The sequence below is a fragment of the Nipponia nippon genome, unplaced genomic scaffold (assembly GCF_047370975.1).
Source record: "Nipponia nippon isolate SJK-2023a ecotype South Korea unplaced genomic scaffold, ASM4737097v1 scaffold_6, whole genome shotgun sequence".
NCBI lineage: Eukaryota > Metazoa > Chordata > Aves > Pelecaniformes > Threskiornithidae > Nipponia > Nipponia nippon.
Genome location: NW_028262380.1, coordinates 82,184,184 through 82,211,132, shown reverse-complemented (window position 1 = coordinate 82,211,132; position 26,949 = coordinate 82,184,184). Strand labels below are relative to the sequence as shown.

General features: G+C 49.5%; 1 protein-coding gene across 5 annotated transcripts in view; it reads right to left on the bottom strand.

The window, feature by feature from the left end:
- Positions 1-1,112: 1,112 nt before the first annotated feature.
- SLC4A4 (solute carrier family 4 member 4) overlaps positions 1,113-26,949 on the bottom strand; it is a 183,554-nt gene continuing 157,717 nt past the window's right edge. For all 5 annotated transcript variants that reach the window (XM_087737167.1, XM_087737168.1, XM_009463608.2 and 2 more), the window contains 9 exons: positions 26,730-26,891; positions 21,807-21,985; positions 20,373-20,445; positions 16,385-16,453; positions 14,560-14,733; positions 11,894-12,055; positions 7,791-7,887; positions 5,810-5,889; positions 1,113-4,640 (listed from right to left, as the gene is read on the bottom strand). In XM_087737167.1, the coding sequence (XP_087593293.1) occupies positions 5,846-5,889; positions 7,791-7,887; positions 11,894-12,055; positions 14,560-14,733; positions 16,385-16,453; positions 20,373-20,445; positions 21,807-21,985; positions 26,730-26,891 (960 nt within the window). In that variant the 3' untranslated portion in view covers positions 1,113-4,640; positions 5,810-5,845. The remainder of the gene's footprint in view (positions 4,641-5,809; positions 5,890-7,790; positions 7,888-11,893; positions 12,056-14,559; positions 14,734-16,384; positions 16,454-20,372; positions 20,446-21,806; positions 21,986-26,729; positions 26,892-26,949) is intronic.

Genomic DNA, 26,949 nt, shown 5'->3' with positions numbered 1-26,949 from the left:
CAGCCTGCCCTCGGGGCAGCCCCTCCGGCAGACCCTGCTCTTTGGTGCGATAGCGTTGGCCGTCTCGAGCTGTCACCAGGAGTTATCCTTGTACACGTACGGCAGCCGGTGAGCATCCCTCCCCGTTGGCCCTGGAGCATGTGAAACTGGGGGTGCGGGTGAGCCGCGCGGGACCACAGTGGGCCGGACCCACGCCTGTGACGGGGAAGGAGATCGATCCCTCGGGCAGATCCTGGAAGGCCGTGAGCAGGACCCCTGCCCGCACAGGGAGGAGGGCAGCGCGTCCTCGCCGGAGACCATTTCCGTAGGGCAGCTTAACCTGTGCGGTACGTTTTCTGTCCAAGTCCCAAGTGATGCTTTTTAGCTGCCTTGAGGGGGGTATTTGCTTGATGGGAGCGGGAACGGGAGATGCCCCAGCCCCACTGCTGCCCAGGACCAAGCCCCTGGCACCACCGCGGTGGCCACGATCCCTGGGTTCGGGGTGCGAGGGTGCGCATCCCTGTTACCGCACCCGCCTCCCCCAATCTTGTCTAACCCCAGGTTCAGCTCAGGGTCGCGCAGCATCAAGGGCCTTTTCTGCACCCCAGAACGACCTTCGGGGGGGTGGGTGAGGGTGCCTCACTCCGACACCGGGGTCTCGGGCACCCCCACCTCCTCCGGCACCCGTCTGATCCCTCTCCGCTCCCGTGGCTGCCGGTGCGGCGCCCGCCAAGACCGGCTGAAATGGGACCCACCAGAGCAAAGCCAGTGTGGGGCCGGGGTTCGTACCCGGCGGCCGCCTTCTGTCGCTGCCTCGCGTCTTACGCAGACGCAGCTCCCTTCACCTCTATTTGCGAACAAGTTGTGTTTCAATCCCCGTAAAGCTTCAATATATTAGATCAAGAGAGAGCGTTTCCATCGTAAAAACTCACTTTTACAGCCATGCATCCTGAACTCCTTTACAGTTTGTTAGGAGCCTTCCCCGACATTTTTTACGTGTATTCCTGAGCACCCTCTCCCTCCGGCGAGCATCTTCCCTTGGAGGCGGCGATGACAACCGTGAGATGGGGATCTCCATTCAATCAACCCAGATGAGCAGACGGCGAGGAAAAACAAACACGCAAACTCTCCCATAAATGCATAAAGTTACTTTATTTTCAGTATACATTTAATTTTGAAAAATATAAAGGCTAAAATATCTTATCATCTTCATCTTTTGATTCCATAAAAGTCACAATAGAAAGCTTCGTAAAACTGTAAAATACTATAATGTTATCAGGAATTTCATGTTTTATATTACTGGAAAAAAAATCATTTTAATATATTGAAATGTTTTCTTTTTTTTCCTTTTTGTTCCACCATCTTGATCCACTTCATTTTACACTAAGTTTTTATTCTTTCCTCCAAAGCAAATACAGACTTACGAGAATTAAGAACAATAAGAAAAGTATCCGAAAGTGCGTGTTGATTCAAAAAAAAACAAAAAAAAAACAAACCCAAAACCAAAGACGTATCGGCCACGATGACAAAGCAGCGTGGGCTGCGGAGGCAGGCGGCCCCCCGTCGCCGGGTGCCCGTCCCGGCATCCCACCGCGAGGCCAGGCCCGGCTCCGAGCGCTTCATTTCTTAACAGCCTCCTCCGATTTCCGAGGGCTTTGGGTCAGTCTCCGCACCTCTTCCCAGGCGTGCTCACCCAGGCTTTTCCCCACCAAATACCCCATTCTGATTGAAAAGAAGTTTTCGTGATTTTTCCAAGGTCTACGAAGTGCAGTGAAACGTTCCCTGGGACGCCTGGAGCCTCCCTTCCCTGCCCGCTGACTCCTGGGGCCAGCACAGCTCTCGCCGTGTTGGGTTTTGGTTTGGTTTTTAAAGGAAAAACCAAGAAAGGAGACACCACCGCCAAAGCAGCGCTACGGTCAGGCACCAGGGAAGGAAACGCTTCCAGCTCCCGTCACCGGAGCTGCGTGTTTTTCATGGAAAGCTACAGAAACCTTTGTCCCCTCCCTTCAGCAACGCTACCCTCTGTACAACACCTCCCCCGGGTTAAAATAAACAATAAAAGAAAGAGAGAGAAAGATCGAGATCAGCAGTCAATACATTTCAAGTACATTTACCACGGTTCGAAAGCGGAAGACCTCATTTTTGTGGAGATACGTCAGCAGGTGCCAGCAGACGGGAAGCCGCTTCCCTCTCGTCATCTGGTTTGATCTTTGCTCCGTCCGTCACTGGGATTCCTACAAATCAAAGGGCTGGGCACAACGTCCCACCTTCCCCCGGACCGGGTAGGCGACGCTCGAGTCTTGTTTCCCCTTTGGGAGCCAGGGACTTGTGTTCGCCAAGGGATGGAAAGCGTTGGTTGCAGCTGGCATCGCGCTTCCCGGGTTATCCGTCCTCCAGCTCACCGGGCCCGGCGGCGGGAGGGGTGAGAGCCGCTCCTTTTCGGGCCGTTTCCGACGTCTCCCCAGCCTTTCCGAAGCGGGTGCGGGCTGGGTTCCCGGGATGCCGATCTGAGCGTCAACACGCCTTTCAGGGAAGCCGACAGCGAGACCCCTCGCGCACGAGTGGGGGGTACGGGGGTGCGCGCACGCGTGCGTGCTGCGCCGGCGCCTCCACCGCTCCAGCGTCGTTCTGCAGCAGTGAGCGTTCGCGGCAGGTCGGGCTCTAACCATCGCCGTCCCCATCGACTCATCCTTTAACCAACGTGCTGTAGGGAAAGGCAGGGGGCCAGCTGCCTCTACGGCACCTCAGTGAAAGCACAGAACAGCCCTATTCTGGACCTCCCATTGCCGGTGTGGCTACTGCAAGGGAGCAGATGCTAAAATTTGGCATATACTGCCTCAGCACCATCACGAAATCCTCTTTACTTAACCAGCGCGGACTTTGGTTTCGCAAGGATAAAAGCGGCAGCAACGTGCCTGTCCTCCGTGGCTGGATCTTTCTCCATTGGGGAAGCGGCCCTCACAGCTGGGCTTTTTTTTCTTCTTTTTCAATAAAGCGTTTAGTGTGTTACACGTCGTCGTCACGTTTTCATCAAAGAAACCTCTTGGTGAAACCCCATTTCCCAAATGCATGTTTACATGCACACACATAGATGCTACGGAGAAAAAAAAAAAAATCATCTCTCCCAAGGTGATAGTTGCTCGCTCGGTTTAAAACCGAAACCCTGGGCGTGCCCATGCCTGGCCTGCCCGGTGCTGCTGCATCGCCGTGTATGGATGGACGGGTCTAGGAGTGAGCAGTCAAGATTTAGGGTCGATTCTGTAGATGATGGTAAAAAGACGTGGGACGCTAGAGGGTGCGGACGTTTGTGAGCCTGGCGAACATCCCAGCGGGCCACCTTCGGCTGTGCTTCTCCTCCACCGCGCTGTCACCGTGCCTGAAGCGCAGCCGGGGTCTTCTCACGTATACGCTCGCGCACCCGCGCTTCGGAAGAAATAATTCGAACGATACCGCGTAGGAAATGAACAACGTGAATACAATCAGCATCTGTCCACTGACGGCGGCAGCCGGTCGCTATTTCGCTTACCACCGTTGCATTTAAGACTCTTCCCAGATCACAAGAGATTTAAGTTACATCCCGTCTCCTTCACAGTAACGTTAGATTACTTATTTAAAAAAAAATAAAACGACATAACCCTAAGTAAAACAGATGCTTCAGAGTAGAAGGTGTTAATCAAACCGATCCAGCCCTATGCCATGTCCTGGAGATTGCAGTGTGGTGGTGTGAGTTTTTGTTTGTTGTTTTTTTTTTTCTTTTTTTCTTTTTTTTTTTTTTGTAAAAATCACATTATATATGGTACAATACATTTTTTTACAGAAAGCCTGGCGTCTAGAAATAAGAGGTAGAACTACTCATAACTATACGTTTCCTGCTGCAGGAAAAATTCATTTTTCTTTACAGTAATTAAAAAAAGGTTAAAAAAATTGAAAAAAAAAGTCGTAGGTTAGGCCCCCATAATTTAAACAAAATAATCTAGGAAAATAACACTCTTCCATGTACCTGACGGATTAAGTCCATTAAAGTGTTTCTTTAAAAAAAATTGCATAGGAAAGGGACATTTCAAAACACATGCTACAGCGACGGCAATGGTTTCTCTGTGCTGGGAGTGAAGTACCTTTGCCTTTTCCTTCCTGGCTTAACTACAAGTACAGGCTTTACGAGCAGGTTAGTGTTAGCAGCGCTTTCCAGCATCTTCGAGCAGCGTAAGCGAGAGGCGGAGCTAGCCTGGAGGTCCGTTTTGTTCTGCCAGAAGGACGAACGGACAAACAGTGGGTGACAACTACAGTAACGCCCGTTCCTCTGGCATCTCCCACAGGTACGAGACGATAGCCTCGCTGCTTCTGCCCTCCGCTTGGAAACGAGAGGCGCGTGCGTGTCGAAGCGACCGAGAAGGCAAACCGAGTCAGCGTGGGCAAACGGGGCGAGGAGGGACCGGAGGGCTGCGGGGGCAAGGGCGGGATGTCTCAGTTACCTATGCGGGCGGGCAGCAGAGAGCGTTTTAATATTTGGCTAGTGACAAAATAAATTCCATAAAAGATTTAACAGACAGACAGATTACAAAGTAGTTTCTGTTCCCTGGCTCCTCCAGCAATAACCATTGTCTTCAGGCTCAAGTTCTATTCTAATTTGAGGCACAACTTTTACCGGAGTTCGTGGAGGGCTGCGAAGAAGAAGAAAGACACGGTAAGTGCGGGGACTGCCTGCGGGCTCTTCAGCCGCTCCTGGTCTGCCGTGCTCAGGGCTTCCGCTAGCACGGCTTCCCAGCGACCAAATCCTGAAAAAATTATCTACAACAGGCAAGAGGAAAAGCAGCATTTCACAAACAACACGGAGGGGCAACCGGCGTAAATTGGGAGAACTGCAGATCCTGGGATTTACTGGGACACCCGACAGGCAGCGTCGCATCTCAGAACGGCACACCCGGTATCGGTTCCTTGCGTTAGCTCATACAATACAGCTTTCTGAAAGCGGCAGCCTGTACATACCAAGTAAATAACCTTGATGGGCAGCGGTAATATGCAACCGTCTTAAGATAAGACCCCTACATAATATAAGCTAATTTTAATGAACTGGTGGTCTAAACACACTTGTGCTTTGCATCGAGCTGCGGCAACACTCATAAACTGCCTTTGAAATAATCTGGTTATAGCCGTTGAGATTCATTTCGCACGCTAACACCTGGGAGCCTGGATACTACTTCGATGTTTCAGAGAACTAGTGCTGCCTTGGTCTAGATCCGACTCCTGGCGCTGGCAGGTCCGAGGTGGCCCCAAGGGGCTGAGTGCCGAGAAACTGCTACTTAACTCTTCCTTGCTGCAGTTTAAGGTTATTATTTACTCTGTTTTCCACCACAGACATGAGAAAATGCATTACTTCCTTTTGGCAACATCCTGTTACGCGACTGAAGGAAAGCCTAACGGCAATTTTCTCTCACTGTCTGTCTGGTTTTTTTTTTAAAAGACGAAACAATCCCAATTAATTTGCTTGTTCCCCTGTAGAGGTGTTTTCTAGACTCCTCCCAGTCGCTCTGCATCTTTCTTCTGGTTTAGACCCCAAGCCAGCCACGGGTAGCGCAGCCGGCGTCCGCCCGAGGCCGGCGGAGCCCTCGGGCCTCGCGCCGGCTCTCCGCTCCCCGTCCCACGCACTCCAAAGCCGCGTCGGTCATCAGCGTGGACGCTGCAACCCTGGGTAGGGAATTTTCTCAATGTGCTTTTTAAGAGGGTTTCCTATCGTGGGACAGAGATTTTGCCTCGTTGACTTTCGGTATACTGAGGGGTAGCTGAGATGCTTTTGAGGCGTCATTATAAAGCGTGTTTTTGGGGTGCTTACCTTGGCATGGTGTGTGACTGAAGGAAAGGAATTGTATCAGCACGACGTATGGCGTTCAAGGAATGTTGGTGATTTTTCTCCTGTCGGGGAGGGAAGAAAGTCTCGTTTGTCACTGCCCGCACCACTGACGGCTTCTCAAGCCCAGCCTCAGTTTCTCCAGGCCACTCTCATCTATTTGGCAACGCTTTTTTACTGCTGCCTGCCTGCCAGATGAATTTCACAGCTTGTAAATAAAAAATACTCCATTTCTCTCTCTCTCCTCCAAGGTAAAGACCCTGGAACTGCCAACACAACCAGAAGACTCACTTCCCAAGACTTCCACCGCCTTTAGGTCTTGACACTTACCTTTTATCTACCCCTCCTTAGTTACCCTGGCCTCCTCACTGTCGCACCCAAACGCCTTGCGAGAAAACAGGCGCCTTGTCGCCTGTAACGGCTCTCCTTTCCTGAGCCGGCGTGGGGAACCGTGCGCTCTGTTAATAATAATCCTATTCTCGCTATTGCTGAAGGAAAGCTGATGTCAGTAGTATTATTCGTAACATACTTTGAATCACAGAGCACAGTTCTATTCAAGGACAGCACCACAGTGCTGCTGGATTCCAGCTACTTCTTCTAGTCCAAGGGCCTGATTTTATTTTTTTTTTTTTGGCGTTGTTTCTAATTAAAACCATAAATCAACTACTGGATTATGAAAACATACAAATACGCAAACCAACTAGTGCTCGGCTCACGGGTGATATACCCGGGGTTGTCTCAAAGGCCATTCCAGCAAACAGGTTTGCGGCAGAACGAACTTCTCCTTAACTATTTCAGCCTTAAAGATGTTGAAAACAGCGTTATCTGATCAGAAAATCCTGTGTAACAACATTTAGGGTGCGCTTTGTTTGTAGCGCATCAGGGCATTTTCGCAGACAAATGAGGAGGATCTGTCTGCTTGCCCCAGGCTGGTTTTGCTCCTTTTCCTTATCAGCAAAACACCGAGAATATCTAAATAATCAGGGAATCGTCTCTTTCTCTTTGTTTTATAAGGCCAATCGCTAAGTGTTCCCGTACCTAAAAACCACAGAGCAATGCTTAGGACTGCCTAAGGTATCTAAACGCCACCGAAACGCGAGGGGGAATTAGGTACCAAACGACAGTCTAAGGATCTGAACATCTGTGGGTTTAGGCCCTCCTCCGAGAAATCACCAGCCTCGCAGCAGTACCGATTTATTACTATCACTCGTATTTCTCTCCAGGTGGCATCCATCGCTCATAGTATTTTAAAAAGTCAGCGCAAAGGCAAAAAAGCTAAGGTCGGTTGTTATTCCCGATTCCTCGCTTAAAAGACCGTAACATGAAAAGCGGCAATGACTGAAAACAACGATCACAGTAATCAATTACGGATATTAAGGTAAGAAATTAAAAAGAAACAGAATAGCACAAATCACCTAAGAAGGGAAATACGTTCAGGGTCAACTGATCACTGCCTGTCAGTTTAATGCGCAATGCGGATCAATGACAGGCTTAAGTACTCTTTTAAGCGCTGATTTGTGCGTGGCACCTAAGGAAACAAACAGCAATGGGACAGCGATGCAGTTTAGACACGCTGCAAGTCCAGAACACCAGGCTCAGAGGGGAAAAAACCAATCAAACCATAGCAGAGTTAACACAAAACGGGCAAGGTCAGAAAAGAGAGGAGGAGAGAGCGAGCGGCCAAGAGACCAGTTAGTAGCTGGATAAAAGCGCTTAAGCTGGAGGCACCAGGAGGAACAACATCAATTTTGTAACGAGCAAAGAAAAAAAAGCTCACAAAACCAAAAGCTGTCATAAATCAGAGGCCTGGAAATTAAAAAAAGAGAAAAAAAAAAAGAACAAGAAAAAGTACTTATCGAGTAATAGGAAAGGATTTTGGTTTCTTTTTTTCATAAATCACTCTAAATACATATATATTTTTGTACTGCACGTCAGAGTCAAGCAGGCATGCAAGAGTTCTACTCACTGTCGGCAGGTTTGCTATCACTTAGGAAAGGTTCCTGCTCCATGATGTCCATTGGTATTTTAATACTTGGGACTTTTTCTGAGTAGGGGCAGTCAGACTGTGAAAGAAACGTGTAAAAGGTCTTAGAATATTTTCACTGCTCTCGCTCTTATCGTCTCCCACAAATTAAAATCATCCTTCATATAGTTTCTGTAGGAATGAGGAAAAGAAGAAAAAATAAAAAGGCATCATCCAGCTTCGCTGCCTGCTGGTTCTTGCTGGTTCCCCACTGCACCCCACCTTCCCTCCTCCTTCACACTGCGAAAGTAAAACAGATCGGAAGAATGATCTCGTGTAATTGTTATCTTCCCCTTCCCCACCTTTGCCACCAGCACCCAATTGAGCCCGGAGTTGGCTGCGGGAAAGACGGATGGCAAATGCGTTCGTAGGCAGGAATAGCAGGGCATTGCCTTCTGTGAAAGCGCAACAGAACGCTTTATCATGCTGCGATTTCTGTAAAACCCCTTTTTTCTTCCGGACTGCTCTCTGAGGATGAGGGCCAGATGCGATACGGCAGAGGTTCCTTAAGCTGGACTGTCTCAGCTCCCCCGTTTATCTACGTTGAGTCAAACCCAGTCTCAGTTATACCTCACTTTACAGTAAAATAGCTCGTCAAACCCAGGGCCCTTGTAAGAATTCAGCACTCCCAGCCAGCCAGGAGACACAGCAAACCGGTCAAGAAGAGGCACAAGCGCAGAGAAAACCTGTAGGCGGGCTCCGCGGAGCTTGGGTACCAGCACGATTCGTAACCCGCTGCCTTCAGGGACCCACCTCCTTAGGCTTGATAGAAGGTACCCGGAGTTATTTTGCTTTTTTCAAGTAAAAGTACCTTCTCCTAACCAAGGAAAGGCTGATATTGCGTAACTTGGTAAAAGAAGTAAGGCGGTATTTGCCAGAAACGTTAACACCTCTTTGTTCCTGGAGAGAACCAGAGGCAGCAGCGAGCATCACGCTGGGGTGGAGGCAGGGAGACCTTCAAGTCAGGGCAGGAAAACATTGCAGAGGCCAGAGAATCGCTCCCCCGGCATTTTTTTTTTAAATTATTTTTTAACACAACTGACATCCAGTGCAGTATTCCATACTCCCATAGCAAAATGTTTCCTCAGGAGTATTTTCACGAGGCTGAGGGATAAGCACAGCTCAAATAAAGATGATTCCTCCGAAAAGCACTGAGGCAGTAAAGCCATCCCCAAATCCCCATCCCTTCGGGGCCATGCTGTAAGCGGAGCCTAACAGCTGGGTAACATCTCCCACAGTTTCAGTGCTGATCAACGAATAAATGGCAGAGGTCTGTGGAACGGCAATGCTGATGCTCAGGGTCTACTTTAAACTTCACCGTCTAAAATGAACAGAGGCAGAGAAAGCATCTGCAGTTGGCAAAAATGCCCTAAAGGGGAGAAGAGACCATTACACAGCACTTCTGAGACTGAAACTAAATATGCTAGCCCAAGATCTTTTTTAGAAAAATTGTCTGGCCTTTCTTGGGCCATGCATTTTTTGACATAAAATCGGAGAGAAAACCAAGGCGCTTGAGTTTTCGTTGGGCAAATAGAGCTATTCGTTGCACTAATTCATACTTTGTAAAGCCAAGCTGGAGGGAAAAATGGTGAGATTACTGAAAACCTTTCTTTGCGGCTCCTTTTTCGCTGCCCCTGACGGCTAGCGAACCCCCAAGCGAGAACTTTAGGCGAGTCCTCGCTCGTGCTGAGAGCGGTCTCTGCTCACGCCGGGTTTCGCCGTACTCAGTCATCCAACCCCGCTCGCATTACCAACGCCCAGCAGTTCTCCTTGCTGAACGCTGCCCGCCAAATCCCAGAGGACTAACTTTGTGGGGGCATATTTCTGGAAGGGAAAGGGTGAAAATAATCAAACCGATAATGCCAAGCGTTTTATGGTCAGGAAGCTGGTAAAAGCAAGTGCTGAAAAAAAAAACCCAAGAAGAGTTAAGAACCAACATTTTGCATAAATTCTCTTACCCATTAGATCAATGACTATACCTTAAACTAAGGAAAAGCCTGAGAAGAGAGGAGATAGCTTAAAACATACCAGAGATACGGGAGCCGTGGCTCAGGATGCGATGCTGCTGGATTCAAATCAGTCAAGAGGAGGGGATGGAGTCAAACCTTTGCTGACTCTGCTCAGAACAGTAGGGAGTTTTCTCTCGTTTCGGTTTGCACAAAGTTATCTGCTGAAGGAAACCCTCGGCCTCCCAGGAACTGGAGGAATGACAGGAAAGGGGAGCTTGCTGTCTGAAATAAGAGCCAATCTTCCCAGCTGGGATTCGGCTTGATTTAACACGGCGTGGATCCAGGCGACCTCCTACACTGCTGCACCCTCACCTAAGAAATTCCTAGTTTTGTCTCTTGCTCCGCTTTAGACAGCATATGTTCTTTACAGAAAGGCCTTTGCATATTTTCTCATCTGAATAGCCTGACTTTGCTGCCTCTAACGCAGATCTGCAGAGGTGTTACACAGCTCTCGCATGAAGGACGCGGGTTCTAGCTTGTCCTCCCCACCAGGACTGAGGTTGCCTTTTCTGTCCTCCCATCCTTCAGCAAGATCAGGCATCGGGATGGTCTGGGGGAACTCTTGGAGCTGCCCTTTTCCTCTTGAAGACGCCAGATGGATTATTAGCCCAGAAGGAGGGTTGATTTGGTAGGTCTGCTCAGTGCAGAACGGACGCAGACGATACCCAGCAGAAACCCTCCAGACAGCCACCCCACGGCACCCGTGACCCTCCGGTTTGGTGGCAGCGGTGCCACCTTCGGACAGACCGACCCAGCGGCTGCTCCTTGGGGAGGTCGCCGTTACCCATTTCCTATCCGCTACGGAGGCCAGGGAGCAGGCGGGCCGACCACCGGTGCCGCTGCCGCTCTGCCACACCGCACCGAGCGGCGGTTCAGAACCTGGGGGCTGCAGGTCGGTGAGCCGGGCCGGAGGGCTCGAGGAAGGGCCAGGTGACTTATCCTGCTGCCTGCCTCCTCCCAGAGCGCCATCGCTTCTCATTTGTTTCTCCTTCCGTGTTAAAATGGGATTTTTTTCCAGCTTCAGGTGATCTTACCTCTGCCTACATCATAGGAAAAGCCCTTCTTCATGAACCGTGGATGGCTCCATGAGCAGAACAAGCGACACCGTGCTTCGTACTCTCCAGGTAGCCTAAAATTATTAAAGCCTAGCTCCCTTTTTGCATCGCAAAAGGTAACGCTGACCAAGGCAGCCAGCTCTCCAAAGGCAGCTCGCACTTACTATACAAAGTGCTGTGTAACTAGTGGGTTTAGCACTTCAATCAAAAAATTATAGGATTTGAGTTCGTGCTAGACCTGGGTAGGAGAATGTTTAAAGGCACGAGGACTACATTTCTCCTTATGATATATACAGTAAAAACCAGAACAGTCTAAGGCACGTGGATCTCGTCTAGTCAGGTCACCGTGCTTAGTAACGACGTAAGCAGCTACGTTTCACTATTTTAGGGCATGCTGCACCCTGAGGTAGGACCAAAGAATACACGGCAGAAGGGCACGTACGCTTTGAAAATATTTAGGTCGTGAGTATTATCAACAGAAAGCAGTCTTGCCTGCAAGACAAGTCACATCTTTTTGTGCTTTTAAAAAAGAGTAATTAAAAAAATATCAAAGAAGAAAAGCAGAATATATTCAGAAGTACCAGAGCTGCTGGTGCAAATCGTTCTCCTCCTAAAACGTAAGAGACGATGACGGGGGAGAAAGGCAGAGAAGGGAAAGGTGAACAAGGCAGGGTGATGAAAGGCATTCTAGCAAAGGGCATGACACCCCAGCAGGTATCTAGCGCTCTTGTGGAAAGCGTGATGTCGTTCCTGGCAATGCAAGCACCACCCAGCACAGGCTGGTGATGGCTGGAAAAGGGAAAGCAACGTAGAAAAGAAGTTTTGTTTGGGGCCGACTTGCTGCAGCAGCAGAAGACTGAGCTGGTCGGCTTCAGAAGAGGCTGGGAAGTCCCCAGCCCCAGCGCTGGGGCGGGCACGGACTGTTCCCCGGGGTTAGCTAGCTAGAAAAGGAGCGATTTGACAAGAGCAGAAAGCTCCTTACATCATCATTGTCGCTGTCCATACTGCCCTTCTTCTTCTTCTTCTTCTTCTCGTCCTCTTTCTTCTTCTTGTCCTTTTCTGGAATGACGTCGTCAAGGAAGCTTAAGTCATGCTGGGAGAAGAGGTAGTCCATGGCTTTTCTGACTGCTACAAGTGCCAGGATCTGAAAAGGCAGAGAGGGACTTCTCAGTCACATTTTACCTTGAACTGGGAACTCTCCGTGCACTCCTCTTGATGCTGCTGCTTAATCCCACACACTTGAATTCCGGCTGTAAATGAGAGAGAACAAGGTGAACGCCTGGGATACCTCTATCAACTGGAAAGTCTGAACCGTGACTGCTTCACAGCAGAATAAACAGGAGCAACGTAGAGAAAAAAGTATGTAATCGCTGAATACTCCTGTGGAGACAAAGGTCATCTTGAACATCCACCTGACAGGCATCAGGCAAAATAATAAAGGGACAAAAAATGAGTATTTTCATTTATTTTTGGATTCAGCTTACACATGCAGGTTCACAGGGGCAGCCTGAGCAATTGTCTTTACGTTTTACTCACCGCTTCCCCAGATGTAAAAACTCTTTAGAAATGAGACAAGGGCCAAACTGTGCCCTGAGAGTTTGCAGAATAAAGTTTACTAGGATTGTGGCTGCGTGAAACCGGAGGGAAAGCTTTTTCTGAGCAAGACTGCAATAAAGGCACTGGGAAAAAAAAAAGAAGAGACATGTCTGAAACAGGCATTTACATCGACGCTGGGTTTACCACCATCACCAGATGCCTACCAAGGTCATGTGTACGCTGTGCTCAAGGGGACGCCGACGCACTGAAAGCTCGACTCGGCTACTAAAAGATATAACCCATTCCCGACAACCGAAGACTGCCTTTAAGATGAAGTTTGTTCCGAGCAATAATGATCAACGGCACAAACAATTCCTAGGAAAGGATCTCAACATTTGACTTGCGTAACTTAAGACGCGATTACAGAAGTGAGAAATTACTCAGGGGGTGGAAAGATGTCATGTAGACACCCATGATTATCCCATTACGAATTATTTCTGTATTCCAAGTGCTTTTCCTTCGAATAAACAGAGGTTTGGCTATTGGCCAGATCTTCACAAATTGGAAGTTTATAGTCTTTCTGTTCATGAGTGCAAATAATTGAGGTTTTGTCATCAGATCCAGCTACGTCTAAGCTGTGACTGTACCTTCCCCGAGTTCGCACCATTATCGTGAACTTCAGCAGACTCAGGGTTCGCTCAGATTCTCCCTATTATGGGCAAAGAGTGTCCAGATCTCAGATTCAGCTTTCGACAGCAGTACAACACAGCCATGAAAATGCAATGCAACAGCGTGTCAGTGGGAACTGCTGATTTTTAACGCCTTTATATATGAGCATGCGTCCCAGCGAGAACATATGGAGGATTTTTTTTACTTGCATCATCTTTTCTCATTCCGCCAGCATCAGAGAAGAAACGCTCGTCCTTGTTCTGTTTTCTGCTTTCCCTCCTTCTCTCCCTTAAATAAGCACTGCAGTTCGTAACTGCACCCACAACTGCAACGTTACTTGTCTGTAAACCTGAAACTAGGTGACACTGGGCCCAGATTTCTTAAGGGACTTTCACAAAGCTCTGACTTTGCAGCAGTCTGACCCATCTCCAAGCCAGAGACCAGACGCGGCCGAATCTCTGTGGGTGCAGCTATGGTCCCACTGGATCCACACTGGATCCACCTGGCCCCACGGCCCCCTCCCTCCCACCTGTTCCAGCTGAGCTACGGCTCAGGCACAGCGGTGGCGAAGGATCTACTCGATGCTCCCTCCGTTAGGATCCACGGTCACGGGTTTCGATGCCTGAGGCAAAGCATACATACAAACTCCCCTTAACACCTGTTTGGTTTTTATTTGCTATAAATGCCTAACTGTGTCTATAGCTCTAGTAACAATCTAAATGACCAGAAAGCTGTTTCGCTATTCCCCTTCCTTGATGTAGAAACACTGTGTCAGACTGACTGCACACTGTATATTTAAGAAACAGTTCTGTGTGATGAACATTTTATCTCTCAACATCCAAAATAAGTTTTAACACGACTCTGATAGGTGTTATTAGAAGGAGGACGTGCATCCTACAAACTTAGATATCCTCCTCCGACGTGAAACACGTGAATCAACACTGCTGTCTTTTTACTGAAGTTCAAGGACAAATACATTCTTTTTTTTGCTCTTGATTAAGCTAATCCTTCCCCTCCATTTGGCACACCTCTTAGCAGTGAGCCTCATTCTTGCTTTTGTCAATGTGTGCTACTTAAAAGCAACGGAGGCGTTTTCTGTACGGTAATTAGCGTAGACTGAAAAAAAGAAAACTATGCACCTCTCACTCGTTCATGCAGCCCAAGGAGAAAACACGGCCAATCTAACCTTGGCAGCCAGGAATGGTCGAAACTAACTACACCTTTCTGGAAAAAAATAAACTTTCCAGGCTCATTTTCCTCCAGAGGATTTCTGTAAAGGCAGTCGCAGCAACACTGACCCCGTGCAGTCTTACCTCAGCGCCACGAATGGAGGCAGAGCCTCGAGCTAGGGATTTGACAGGGAGCCCGTTGATGGGAGGGGACGACCGTGCGTGGAAGGCGCAGGCTGCGGAAGGGAGGGACGCGAAGGAGAACATCACCTACCATGACAGGGAATATGATAGCAGCCACGGTGGACTTGAGAATCCAGAGGAGGGCCAGGCACACCACCTGCAGGAAGGTGAACAGATGGACCCTGCGCAGCGGCACGTGGCGCAGGTAGATGAAGTCAGGCTGGTGTTTTAGAGGCATCAAGAGCAGCTTCAGACGATCCATGAACTGGAAAGGAAGAGAAACAGACGTTTAAATGAAACCCGGGATACACAAAGAAGAGATACAAAAGCATTATTCCACGCTGAAGTGTGACCTTGAATCAGTTGGCTCCCCTTGCATAAAAGAAAGCCAGCAGAAAACCCAGCACAGCTCCCCTATGCTGACTGACTTGCGCAGGGCAGGCTAAACGCGTTAACTCCCTCGTCTCAAGTGAAGGTCCTAGGTCTACGCTGTATTTGGCAACTAACAGACACACCGGAGCGAAGCACCTCGCAAAGCAAGGCATTGCGGTGCCTTTATTTTCAGGAGCGGGACTCCATGTGCTCTGGTGATGAGGGTTTAAACCGAGGAACGAAGGAAACGGCTCTGCTGGCTTCAAAAGAATGGGCCTGATCCGCTGCGGCTGTGGACACGGGGAATTTTCTCTTGAAGGGAGCGCTTCATTACCCACCAAACAGAGGAAACAAGATAAATGCCCAAACTGCGGTCAGCAGCAAACTCTGGGTCACTTCTGCCACCCTCCCCTGCCCCGCTCCTGCTAAGGAAAGACATTCAGCATTTAAAAACAATGCTTTTTTTTTCCAAATAAATTGGGAGCAGAGCTCAAGAGAGGTGAGGGCAGACATCACGCTACCAGAGGACAGAAAGGCACCTAACTAAAGAGCGAGGAAGACGGGCAGCTTTTCTGGCAGCGTCCCTTGCCCCGTGCTAGACCGGACGGACTTGGAGTTAAACCAAAACGGGGATTTCTCATCGAGTGAAAAACATCCTTGATGAGGGGAAAACAAGCTGCCCAGTCCCCGGACCACCTGGGCCGGGAAGCAGGGGAAATCCCCTCCAGGAGAAGCAGCCCCAGGGCAAACACTACAATCCCCTCCTTGTCCCCTGCCCGAGCGTGGGCTTGCTGCCCGCTGCTGAGACCAGATCGATCTCCCACCAGTGAATGAAAGCCGGGGCCGTTTTAAAGAATAGCCACGGAAATTCTCATGGTGCTCACAGAACAGGCAGTCTTCTCCCGTTAGAGCACAAACAAGCGCTAAAAAGAAAGGCCACAATTAACAGGGTGCCAGAAAGCAACAAAACCACTTCCAGCTTCCTAGGGCCAGCTACAGATGCTGCGCTGTGAGAAAGGCTCCTTACGCAATATTTCCTCAACGACAAAGAAAGGGGCTTGGCTTCCCCTCCCCGGCAAACAGCAACGCTCCCGCTCGTTAACACCGCGGAATAACCCCGCTGCCATAAATCGCCTTCCCTTCTTTTCCTTCGGTCTGCGGCAGATGCCCCAGCAGGGGACCCGAACCGTCCCGGGAGCGAGCCCGGGGCCTCTGCAAGCGTACGCTGCCCTCGGCATGGCTGAGCTGCGGGGGAAAAGATGGACCCTGGGTCTTCGCAAAGCACCCGCCGTCGCTCACAGGGCCCAGACCTGGCTGCCCTCTGGCTGAGCAGGTGCCTTTGGTCTCAATCTCAGGACAGCCAGCTTGCGGCTATGTTTGTAAACAGTTGCTACCCTCCCCGCGTTTCTTGGGAAGGAAAAGGAGGCGGTGAAGGAGAAGGGAAAGGCCAGAGGGTTGCGAAAGAAACCCCGCACTGGTTAATGATTGCCGTCTTCTGGAGAAGGCCCGGCGGGGAGCCTGCTCCCAGCCCTGGAGGGACTCACCTGCACGCCGTTGAGGGACGCGACACCCATGTAGAGGAAGACGCCGTAGAGCACAGGCATGGGAATGAACTGCGGGGGGAAGAGCAGAGACAGGGAGTGAGCACGATGCGCCGTTAACCCAGGGGGAGACATAAATCCTAGCCTGTGATCAACTCTAATGCACCTACGAGTGGACAACATGGAGTAATAACGCGAGCAATCCTTCTGCCGTGTTTTGAGAGCCGCAAGGACATTTGTGCCATTGCCGGAGGGCTGAGGAGCAGGGCAGGGGCCGAACGAGCCCTGGGCTCTCCCACGTCACGGGGCCTTGGATGTCTCTCCAAGAACCACAGGGACCGAAGCCAGCCGGTGCCACTCAGTCAGCAAATTAAAGAAGAGGTGGGGTAAACGTGTTCCAGTAAGCTTCAAACTGCTTTTCACCTCTTGGTTTCTGGTGAGACTAGATGTAGAAGGTAGAGAAGCAGAGAAGGCAGCGTGACCCTGTGGTATGGCCGGCTCAGGCAGCCGTGGAAACCCATCCAGAAAGGCTCTTCTCTTGAGTCCCACCTCAGCCATGACAGTCATGGCCACCGAATCTCTGACCGCTCCATCTTTCACTCGCATTAATCCTTAACTATTCACAAATACAGGACCGTGAGTTACTTTCTTCACTGCCAGAAACTGCCTTTTCAAACATCCATTTCTGCTCCCTCAAGTGCTAAGCGCTGCCCATTCCTCCATCACTGGTCCTGCCACGGGGGACGTCTTCCTTCGGCAGCGAGGAAGGCGCACGGTCACAACATACGCACTTCCCAGAACGAGCATCCGTCCCTCCGAGCCGAAGCATGAAGCTTTCCTCAACGGCAAAAGCCACCAGGCGGCTGCCAAGAGAGGGGAAGCGCTCCTCGGCCCCCCAGCAAAACTGCGCAGCCAGCGTGGCGTGACGTGAATGGGAATACTTGGGCACAAACCACAGGCGGGGGCTGAATAACGGCCTTTGTGTGATTTACTGGAACCCACGAAGGACAGAAAGAGGGAAGCCGCCGTGCAGTGACGGCCGACTGCCACTGAACGGCAGCCGCAGCACGGCCAAGGCTCCCAGGCAAGCTGTGGCCAGCTCTGCTACTGTAGGAACATTTGTCTTCCAACCTGTGCATGTAACTCATTAAAGAGGCAAATAACACAGCAGTTTTTCAGCGTTTTATCGTATTGCCCACATCATTCATCATTTACTGGGTCAGGAACACGCACATATCCCTGGAGGCCTTGATCCCGAATGCATGCCTTTCGCTTGGGGCACGCAAGCACCAGAGTCACCAGGCCACGTGCCATCCGAGACCAAAGCTGCCCTGCCTACATTTTGCCCTTCCCTTCCCTGAATCTCATTCCCTATCACCTCCTGCGAGCTTCCTGATTGCCAGTTCATCCTTCTGTTGGATTTATTTGCCTCCTTGAGCGAGCTGCGTTGATGTTTCACGTTAAAAGCCAAATGTTTTTTTCCGCAGCCTGGGTTCTGTCATCGCGGGGAGGGACGGGGAGCCGGCGTGTCGCTCGCATAGCTGTGGGTGTCCAAGGGATTCAAAGCCCTCACTGGGTCCGAGGGATTAGAGAAGACAAGATAAAACCTCCTCCGGCAAGTTGGGCAGGAGGCTTTCAGAGTTGAGCTTTCTAGTTCATTTACATTGCTCTCTTTTCCTCCCTTCTATTTCTTTCTGTTTTTCAAAAAAAGAGAAAAATGTCCAAATATTATTTCACCATTCCACGATAATTAAGCCTGTAAATCATCCCTAGGTGAAACTTCAGTACATTATCCTGCGGAGCAGCAAGCGGTGCTTTCGTTTTGCAAGACTTTCTTTTGGCAAAGTATTCCCTAGCTATGGGGTTGCTGGCTTAGGCACTCCGAGCAAACCTGCTGCTAGCCAACAGAATTAAAAATGTATTTATAGGAAAGTGCCTGTCAGTCTCCTAGCGGGGCCGAGGATGTTTCTGCGGAGATCTGCCATAACCGAGCAGAAACATCAGTGACGTTCAAAACCAGCACAAACACTGCAAAAACCCACAAAAACCAAAGATGAGATTATCCTGTGGATTGCCTGCTTTATTGAATTTGGGATCGTTCGTGTTCAATTTGCTGCTGGCACGGGAAGACTTGAATGTCCTGCGATGCTTTTAGCAAAGCAGTTCTCTCGAGCAGGAGACCCTGCCGCTGGAGTCTGTTAAAGGTCCTGAAACGCTGCCAGGTCCTTCTCGCTGGCACGTGGGCGAGGAGCGTGCCGATTTAGCCTCAGGCGTCCTCCCGCGAGGATCTTCCCCATGCGCGTTCTTAGGGGAAGCACGGACAAATAATAAATGAATGAAGCAATAACAGGGGAAATAATAGACCCCAGTGGAACAGAGGAGGAGAGATCTTGCAGGGAAAGGTCACGGGAACGAACAAACAGAATTATTACAATCAGGCATTAAATCAAGGGCACAGAAATGCCTGTTTGCGCAGAGGAGGAAACTGTTACCAAGACACAAAAATTTGCTAGTTGTAAAAACAACCTCAGAAACCAAGAATGGGAACACGCTGACTTTGTAAAGCCACTTTGTCCGCTTTCTACGCAGGCAGCACCATTGCTCCCTGCCTGCCTCCTGCCCTTCAGGCTCACGTCTAACTGTGCCTCACAGCCCCCGCGGCTGCAAACCTCCTCCTGACCAAAAACTCATTTGCCTCCTCCAGAAACGCTTCTCCAGACACCCGTCTGCTCCGTCACGGAGTTACGATGCATGGTGCCGCTGCCTCAGGACGCGTGTTTGACATCTTCTGCTCGCACCATCGGTCTGCGGGGCCATGGAGATGGACTTCTGCAGCTGACATCTCCTGTTGTACAGGCGGTATCCTCCACAAGACACGGATAAGCAGGTTTTCCAGTTTCATTCTACGCTCCGATGATGCACTAAGGATGTGTTTCTCCGTGGCTACGTGCCAACAGATTTCAGGTCTTGGAAAATAGCTACCTACCTAGATTAAATGGTACATCAGCAGCACATCTGTCCAGAGCCTTCGCTAAACTCACAAGGAAAAGAATTCAGCAGATTAAGAAACCACATTTAATTGCGCTGCTTCCTCCAGAAACACGTTTTCCATACTGCTGAGCTGGGCATCGCTTCTGAGCGATAAGGGATGAGCTATTTTAGGAGGATCCAGCCTGAAAGAGTGAAAATTTGACTGTTGTGCTGGCTTTTTTAAAAAAACGCCAGGCAAGCTGCAAGAGCCTCGCGGTGCTGAGGTGCGGGCCTTGGCAGCCGCACCAGGCAGGGTACCGCTCCGCTACGGCGGTGGCAACCGTCCCAAAGATTTTTGGCCAAAACTGTGCCCATGGACTAACACCATCAGCTGTAGGCTCTGCTCGTCGCCACCACTTCTGCCTACTCTTTCTCATCAAAAAAACCTCCTCTCAGTACCCATGCACGTAGCCCGTGAGTAAGCCCCCAGTGAAGATTTTCTTCGGGTGTATGTGTCAAGATGTGCGCACGCTCAAATAAATGCAAATGTACTTTAAAACTACGTATCCCTCTGTTAACCTCCGTCTTCCACACGGCAACCCTACTGCATTGCCAGCCATCCTTCCATCGTGCCGCCAGTAGGCTCCCAAGCTTTATCTGCAATATATTTTCTATAAAACACAGCCACAGCAGAAGCATAAGAGTGCAAAATAAATCCTTAACTTTATGCAAACATGGAAAAAAATCTTAAAATGAAAAAAACCACAGCCCCCAAGCCCACCAGCCCTCAACTTTGTCACTATTACTATCTAGCACACTACAACGATGTTATTTTTTTCCTTCAAAAAGGTTTGTATTTAAGCTTCCGGAAAATTGTAAAACTGCATCAGTAATTGTCTCTAATCTCCTCTTCCACACTTCAACGATGAGCTTTTTTAGTAGCACAAAAATAGCCTGACCGTTGCCGTGGCCCTGCTTCGGCTGTGTGAGCAGAAGGACGCAGCGCAGGGCATGTCCTTACCTTTAGGATGGGAGCCATAAAGACAGACACGCCGGTCAGAATGAAAACGATGAATCCGGTGACTCTCTGCTCCCTGAAACAGAATCACTGGGTGAGCAGGATGGCTTCAGCTTTCCCTCTGGTTTTATTCCCTCGCAGAGTACTCAGAGCCAACATAAAGCCTGACGACTCCTTTTTGCAGCCACATTTTCAAAGCAGCCGGCCCATTACGAGCCAGCAGCACCAGGCCGGCCTCTTGATCCTAACCAAACCTCATACGCCTCTTTTTTCAAACACCAGATCCGTTTCTGTATCCTGCCTTAGCTCCGCTGTTTGCGGATCAACAGAGTACTGCTACTGAGTAAGGAGGAGCTTGTTTCCATGTTAAACACTAGAAACCATTAACTAGCAACCCAAATTCTCTGCACGGCAGGATTTATAGCATGCAAAGAGGTAATAAATCATTAGCTCTCCACTCGTAGATTAGTAGCATATTTTGAGTCCTGGCCATAGTGCTCCAGCAGCTGGATAAACGGCCCAGGCCTTCGTGGGGTGCTGAACGTGTGCCTTCGCCGGCACCCACAGCCGTTCCCTACATCCCAAAATACTTTCGCCAGTAATATTTCAGCGTACGGAAAGTGAGGCCGTTACATTTCTATTTAGTCGCCAAAACAAGTGGCCTGATTTCCAGAAGTGCTCCTATTGAAAGCACTTCAGACCGCTTAATTAAGGCAACCGAATACAGAAAAACTTGCTTACGTAGAGCTGACTGCTCTAGGCATGACATTTACATTTTTGACGGTTATATTTGCTAATGAATGCCTGTCTAATGTCCATGGATAAAGAAACCTGCAGTAAATTTATCTCCCTTCTCAAACACTGGCAAAACGCGTCCGATCGGGCCAAATAAACTTTTGAGGAGTTACACGGGTATTTGTTCAAGGAATTGCCAGAGGCCTGCGCTGCTACATCTCACAGCCGGGTTTGGAAATACAAAGAAAGCAGCATGAAATCCTTCATGACAACTTTGCAGTGTCCCGTGGGCCCCAGAGCTCGCTCTGTAAAGCTCTGTGTATGTTGGGATGGCTTCAACGTGCATGCCCCCAGCAGACCAAGCAATGGTCTAAGCCCCGGTGCGAGGTTTCCCTCCTTTCCTCCCTTAGCTCCCGCACGTTTGCACAGGATCTGCAGGCACGCACGTAACACAACAGTTTTCTTCCTTTTCAAGAAGGAGTATTTGCAAAAGGGCTACGCCAGATAAACTTCTAACTGGATATATCCTCTGCAGACAAAAAAAGCTGTAAGGAAGCACAGCTGATCTGAAGATTTACAGCAAATCTAAGAGCTATTCCCCCTGAACCTCTGTACGTGGCCTGCTCGATGCCAGACCATTTATAGCACAAACTGATCTTTGCAGGCACACAACGCAATCGAGGCTTTTCTGGTTTGACATACCTCACTCCCAAAAACTTGGGCTGTTCTCCAGGGGCTGAAGTTTCCGTCTCCATCTTCAAGCTGTCAATGTGAGCGATGGAGATCACGGTAGCAGCAACATACCAGGGCAGACCCATAAAGGAGCATATGATCATCAGAATGGCCACCCAGAACAAATCCAGATGATATCCAGCACCTTTCTGTGAAGGGAGACAGATAATTGTCAGCTTAATTACTCTAAATACCCAGGGAAGGGCCAGGGCTCTGGCCCGGGGGCAGAGGCACACCAAACCAGCAGCATTTCCTTCTACAGCGTCTTTTGGCCAACAGAAATTGTCATAAGAAACAGCAGAGCAGGGCACGGTGCTCCTTAAAGGATCAATTCCCTGTCTCTGCAGGGAAAACAGGTACGCGTTACAGTTCTGGCAAGCTCTGGAAACAAGAGCGTACAGTAAGCACAGGAGAGCGGCAGACTTGCAAGCAGTCTGGCAAAAGACCAAGCACCTTACGTACGCTACGTAGCGCTTGGAGGTTGAGTTGGTACAAGGCAAGCCCTGCGAGGAGTTAAATAGCTCTTTACAGAGCTACCTGACACAGCAGACCATGAGTTAAAGACAAGCGGAGAGCACTACCTTCACCAAAAAATATTTGGTGAGATACACATCGTATCTTCTAAACAGTATAAGCGAGCTCTCAATATACATCTCTTTTTTTTAATATACACACACACACACACGTCTTGGTTATATGGGTTTATAATGTTCTGAAGGAGGTCTGCATTGCCTCTTAAAAAACAAAAATGAAACCCCATTATAAAGCGCTCTTTTTATACGGATACGTTCTCATTTTTTTCATGAGGTAACCCAGTGACAAGAAATTCCACGCCCAACATGACGGCCCATTCTGACAGCAGGAGGCAGTTACGGCAGCAAGAGAGTTTGGAGAGGGCGAGCGGACGGACGATCGTCCCCAGAGCAGGAGCTACGGCTCGGCGCGAGCCGTTCGTCCCGCTGCTCTGCTACGAGCGCATGGGACTTCTTCCGCCACGGTGGGAGGCCAAGATGGGCGCCTTTGCGCGCCAACTCATCTTGCGTCTGTGTAAGCGACAGCTCGGATGTGCACAGAGCTTTAAACGCCCAAACCACCCTTTAAAACTAGCCCAAAGCCCAATTTTAGTGTAAGAAGCTGTTGTAAGATAACTCTCAGTGTAATGACTTAATGAGTTCGACCTGAAAGCAATCTTGGAGAAATATGGTGCCTGCCTAAAGGTAACATTTGCCATTTGCTGTCTCAGAGCGAGATCTGAACGTATTTAGGATATGAAGCAACTGCGGGATCTTAGAGTTGGGACTTCACAACTGGTCTGAGCCCTGCCAATGGCGCCTGGTGCTGGAGGCATCTCCCTCAACACCCAACCCCTGGCTCCCGTGGGGAAAAGCGACAAGAAGAGCTGATGGGCTCACACCCTATCGAAAGGAGAAAGCTGCCCTCATTCTTTACTCCTTTTTCAAGACCTCTGATCATCTATCTTTTAAAGCCTTTAACGAACTACCACAGGAAATCCACCAGTCACAAGTTTCGAGAGAAGCGAAGAAACAAAAGAGCCACCGAAAAAAAGGGATCTTCAGAAAAACACCAGACAAAACTCTAAGGTTTGCTATTTTAAAGAAGATTAACCTTTTTTTTAATCCTGTTCAATTTGATTTTATTGGAAAGAACAAATGATCTGGACCTATTTGGTAACCCAGGAGGGAAAGCAACCCAGCTCGTCTTGAATAGCGCTCGTTGTTTTCCTCGTAGGCGCGCTGCTTACCTTGGCTGGCCCGCAGCGCTGGGACGGGCGCTCCGTGACGCCCTGCCAACGCTTTAGCAAGGCACCAGCAGAAAAAAACCCGTCCTTCCTTTGGCCTACAGTAGATTTTGTGTACGGAGGTGCTTTTTGGTGCAGAGCGGCAGGATGGGACCCGAGACCCCCCCATTGAACAAAAGCATGTGCTCCCAACCGTAACAAAGGAAGCGGGAAATCAATTTTTTATATTAAACAGTACTTTGCTGGAGCATTTATACTTTGTTGCTCAAAAAGTACACCCAGTGCTGATCGCATAACCACGTTCAGCGTCTATAAACTGCAGAGATGAGGGGCCTCTTCTTCACGGGGGAAGAGCAGTGAATGTATTCCTCCGGTGATTAAGAAAATGGTATGTCTGCTTACTTAGGTGCAGGAGACAGACCTAAAACTGAGGTCATGGCAATGCTTAGCCTCCCTCCGAGGAAGATGTGGGCACGGTATCGAATAGATCTGCCCTGATCCAGATGGCGAAAAGCGATGTTCTGAGGGTTGTTTTTAAACCAGCCTCCTAAGACCATCAACCAGCACCCATCGCTGCGCCCAGCAAACCTTTCCCACTCCCTGCTACTCTGACTCCCTCCTCCAGGCCAGGCTCAGGACGGTCTCAAAGCACGGCTCAGTTGTCTAGTGTCCACGGTGACCATATGAATTGCAACGTCCCCCTCTTTTTCAAGTAAAAGCTCCATTCAGATTTCCAACAGCTCTCCACATAACTGATGAAGCAGATATCTAAACGATGCCCCAGCATTACCCATGCTTTGAGGGAGGCTTTACTCTCACGGGTTAGACCACTTGAAACGTGTCCCGTTAGCAGGAAGGGAGAGTCGTCTTTTACAGGAATTTAATATTTTTCAATAGAACTGACTGTGCAGGGAAAGGAAAAACCCTACAGGCATGAAAAACTGCATAGTGCGGGTCTGGAAAGTTTATTTTAAAAACATGACTCCATCCTAGGCTGTTATATGTCAGCAGATATAAAGCTCTTCTTTAAATAGCATCCAACTGTGGCTATGCCCTTGGCATGTCCCAAATCTCTTCAGCTTATTGCCTGTATTTTACAGCACTGTACAGCCAACACGGCTGTCATACTTGGGCCATCTCTGGCCATACCCACCAGAGGTGGGGTCCTGCCATCGCCCCGGTGCCCCGAAACCTCCTTCGGAGCGGCTGACAGCTAGACCGACGCGCCGGGCCCGCGACACAAAGAGACCTTGTTCTGCCGGTGGCTGGCAACATCCGCCAGCGATCGTCTTGCATGATAAACACCATCATAGGGGCCTGTCAGATCCAGAGAAACTTTGCCCGTTGTGATAAGGTGAGAGAGATTTTGGCTTGGATGCAATAACGCAGTGCTGTGCAAATTAAAATTAGTCCGGGCTCAGGTTAAAGCAGAAACCTCACCCCACCGCAAGCGTGAGCTCCCGAAAAGGGGCACTCCCTGCAGATCCCTGCGTGACCTGGTGGACCCGCTCTGGCCACCCTTGCTTTCCTTTCCATGCTGATGCATCCGATTCATAGAGTCTACGACAGAAGTGCAGGAAGAAAGGCGACCACAATCACAAAGCAACTTTCTCTCCTTAAAAACAGCGGCAGGTGACATGGAATAGGCCTGTGTCTCTGAGGGAGGAAGGGGGTAGGAGGAAAATTAGATGTTAAGAGTCATTTGATGACTAGAATTAGCTGGGCTTGAGTCTGGCACTAGCTTCCCTAGAGGACTAGAGTCGGTGAAGCAAACGGCCATTTGGAAGCACCAGCACTACCAAAACCCGACGGTTCTGCACACCAGCTGTAAGGCAGCGAGCGATCAGACCCTTCTGCTGGCCCCAGTCGTCTTCCTGATTGCCTTGATGAAAACAACACCAGAAAGGACATCTGCCAAGCACCCTCGCTGGAAAGCATCCTATCCTTCCTAGGGTTCCTTAACATCAGGCCTGGGGACTTGTCGTTAAAGGAACGAACGGTTTTGGCGGTACGTATAACCGTATTTGCTGGGCATAGTGGACAGCATGCGCTTACCCTACACAAGCAAACATTGGGAACGACAGACATCAACCGGTTTCTGACTGTGTTCAATTTAATGATTTCTTATTGGCTGCTGGAAAAGCAGAGCGCGCCAGATGGACGCGTACAGCGGACAAGCGTATAACTTCTTATGTTTGTGGATAGATGCGTACCCTCTTTCCTTCTCTAATTCTTCAAACGGCGGAGTCTTGCAGAATTACCAAGGCAAACGATACTTCTTGGGTCAGGGCTAGCAGATTCTGAAATGGATGTCATCCAGCTCTCTACTAACTAAGGTAGACAGTACTACTACCACAAATAGAATTGCAGGGGCAGCAAGGTTATGAAGGCAGCTAGATGTTGTCTACATCGGTATTCTTTACAAGGCAAGCTTTGACCAGCCTGTACTTAGAAGTCTCTTTCGCCGTTCTCCAATGCTTACAGTTGGAGAGTAAAGCTCTTGCAAGGAAAGGTCAAAATATTGTGAAGACTTTTAAGAAACTTTTTAAAGTTTTTTTTAAAGTTTTTAAGAAAGGGGGCTTTAAACAAAAGTTCTGCCTCTCAAAGGAGGGCTGCTCTAATTTCTTCCGGCTCTAGGCACGTCTTTGCCAGATGAGCAGTGGGTAGGATGCGATGGGTCCAAGTCCTTTCCTTCCCCTAGAAGGGAAGGGGTAGCTGGCTGGTTTTGTGAAATCCCACTATTCCTGGCATGGGACCTGTCTGCGAAGGAAAAGGGCGGAGCAATCCCAAAGCTGCTCACGTGGGAAAGCTTCAGGCCGCACGATGGTGAAGCCAATCAAAATGAGTAAGCGCTCCCTGAAGGAGACATGGCGAGTTGGCCCGGCACAGGGTTCCTGTTTTAGGAGGAAGGCAAATGCTGTTTGCACAACGCTCGGGATTTTCAACTGAATCAGTGGTTTTCCTGGCAAAAACGCTACGCTAGTCAACACAATAAATATTGTTGTTCAACACCAGCGACGACGTTTCTGAGGTGGCATGTACGTTCAGTGCTGCCACAGGCTCTCCTCCATCTCTAGCACAAAAAGAGCACCGGGCAGCTCCCTGCACGCGTGCAAGACGCAAAGCACACCCACCTTGAGCTTGTGCTCCTTCCTGTTGACGATGACGGCTGTGATTTGCTGGTCCATGAAGATGAGGATAGTCACCAGCAGTGCAGGGATGGCTGCTGCCAGGTACACCCACCACGGGTTCCCTCCGAAAGGTGGGATAAACCAACCCCTATTGGGACTGGTTGGCTTTTAAGGACAAGGAAAAGAAAGCTTGCATTAGAGCCGCAATATAGGAGTGATCACA